Genomic DNA, 2220 nt, shown 5'->3' with positions numbered 1-2220 from the left:
TTTTTGCAACAACTGACAGCTCGATGGTTGGTGGTTATAACTTTTGCACGATTGTGAGGACCTTTCTCTCCTCCTCGAAAAATTTGCGTATTAATCGTAAGACTTCAACAAATTTAGCACAAATTCAATATACCAGATTCCATAAAAGTACACCCGCTTTAAAATGACAACAAAAGCATTGTCAACTATAAAAAGTACCGTGCTTTCGCGTTCACCAGCTCAGTTCCAAAGGCATCCTCTTTTGTAAGTAATTTCAATAAACAATACGTTTCATGCTAAAAACCATCAATTTCTGCTTTTCAGGTATTCAACTTATCGCGGTTTGTTTGATTTTACTCCCATAACAAAGACAAGGCGTGAATTTGCACAGAAGAAACTAGCAGGGTAAGTTATTCCTCCGTGGCCTTCATTACTCATTGCTGACCTTGACCTCGCTTCATATGTTTTTTTTCTTCCGCTGTTCACAATCTTGATAATCTATGTTGAACAGACAAACATGATTATTGCGTCTGATTTTGAAATGACTGCTTAAATGAAACTTATTTTTAACTTTTAGTTATTCAATGGACCAGCTCTACAGCGTAGTTGCTGACGTAGAAAATTACTACACCTTCGTGCCTTTCTGCAAGAAGTCTTTTGTGTACGCAAAAAAGCCAGGTTCGCTGAAGGCCGATCTAATCATTGGCTTCCCACCGTTGAACGAAAGTTATACTTCGAACGTGACCATGGTGCGACCTACGCTAGTCAAGGCCGAATGTGTGGACGGGCGCCTATTCAACTACCTACTGACGGCGTGGCAATTTAGCCCCGGACTAAAAGATATTCCCCAATCGTGCGTCATAGACTTTATGGTCGCTTTTGAGTTCAAATCCGTACTGCACTCGCAGTTGTCGAACCTATTCTTCGATCAGATCGTGAAACAGATGGAACACGCGTTTATCCATGAGGCTGGACAGCGATTCGGACGACCATCCATCAGGAGTCACGTGCTGGTGTCGAATAAGTCGTGACCCACGAGCCCACTGGTACCTCGAGGAGGAGGAGGAGAAGATGGAGAGAAACCGTCGTGAAGGATTATTTCCGAATGCCACCACCGAATGAGAATGAAATTAGTAATTCGTTAATTAACTAATCACTTTACCTATGTTTATTAGCTAACCGTGCGCGGTAGTCTCTTCTGGCAATGAGAAGGGATGGACCTAACGGGAATAGAAAATTGTATTATGATACTGATTTAAATACTATGCGGGCAAACATTTTATCGGTAAAGAAAACATTGCAGAAGACGCCAACGAGAAACAGCAAAGACCTCGAAGTCTAGGTCACGAAAAAATAGTTATCGTTTGTGGATATCGTGGAATAAGAAGCGAAATTATTCAATTGTATATATAATAGGACGTGAGATGTACTCGATAGGAACCTTCGCCAATCTACGTGTGCGTGTGTAGAGTCAAATAAGCATGGTACATGTTTTCAATTAGACTGTCGTTTTCGTTGTTTTTAAAAGAAATTCCAAGCTATGAGTTAAGCTAGTCTACATTACATTATTCCGTTTTATTATTAGATCTAAAATGCATTGGTACCAAAACTTGAACTTCTATTTCGATGTGAAACGATCCTACGACTGGCTTCATGTAGTCAGGCATATGCTCGAGTCTCAATCAGGAAAGATTGTTGCTTATATTCTAGGTCAGCGCAATGATTTTGCATTTCCATTGCTGTTTCCTTCGTAAACAATGAGAAAGTGGGAGGTGTGTATTGCCACACTAACATAGATATTCTGCTACCCTAACAGTAACCGGAAATGGCTCGATTATCGTTACGCCACAATCATGCGAAAAGTTCATTTATTTCTATTCCTGATGCTTGTACGTAGCACAGGGCGCAACAATAAAGCCACCTTTTCAAGGTTATTAAATTTCCGCTAGGTGGGGAATAGCATCAGGCTGGTTTAATGTTTTTTTTTTATGGAATGAGGCACTAATGAAGGAATTTCTGAGATTTTTGAGTTTACTATTAGGGGTTCTCAATAAAAGCAATGTTTGAAAAATTTGGGTTTGTTTTGTTCCGCTTCAGTTCGTTTAGAAAATTCGTTGGTAAAAAAATGTTCAAAGTTCGAAGACAGATTTCGTTCCTAACAAAGTTTTGCTTTTCAAGATTTATTACTAGTTAATACCAATCGCGACTTGCTGCGATAATCTCCAACCAATAGCACACAAA

The 2220-nt window shown here is 39.6% G+C and overlaps 1 protein-coding gene across 1 annotated transcript; it reads left to right on the top strand.

The window, feature by feature from the left end:
- On the top strand, positions 1-1482 carry LOC131690605 (coenzyme Q-binding protein COQ10, mitochondrial). The gene is made up of 3 exons (XM_058976508.1): positions 1-243; positions 304-384; positions 557-1482. Exons 1-3 carry the CDS (start codon positions 164-166, stop codon positions 1008-1010), a joined length of 615 nt encoding a protein of 204 aa, XP_058832491.1. The 5' UTR covers positions 1-163; the 3' UTR covers positions 1011-1482.
- Positions 1483-2220: the final 738 nt, after the last annotated feature.

The sequence above is a fragment of the Topomyia yanbarensis genome, chromosome 3 (assembly GCF_030247195.1).
Source record: "Topomyia yanbarensis strain Yona2022 chromosome 3, ASM3024719v1, whole genome shotgun sequence".
Classification (NCBI taxonomy): Eukaryota; Metazoa; Arthropoda; class Insecta; order Diptera; family Culicidae; genus Topomyia; species Topomyia yanbarensis.
The sequence above is the reverse complement of the archived record's forward strand: the minus strand, read 5'-3'. Positions and strand labels throughout refer to the sequence as shown.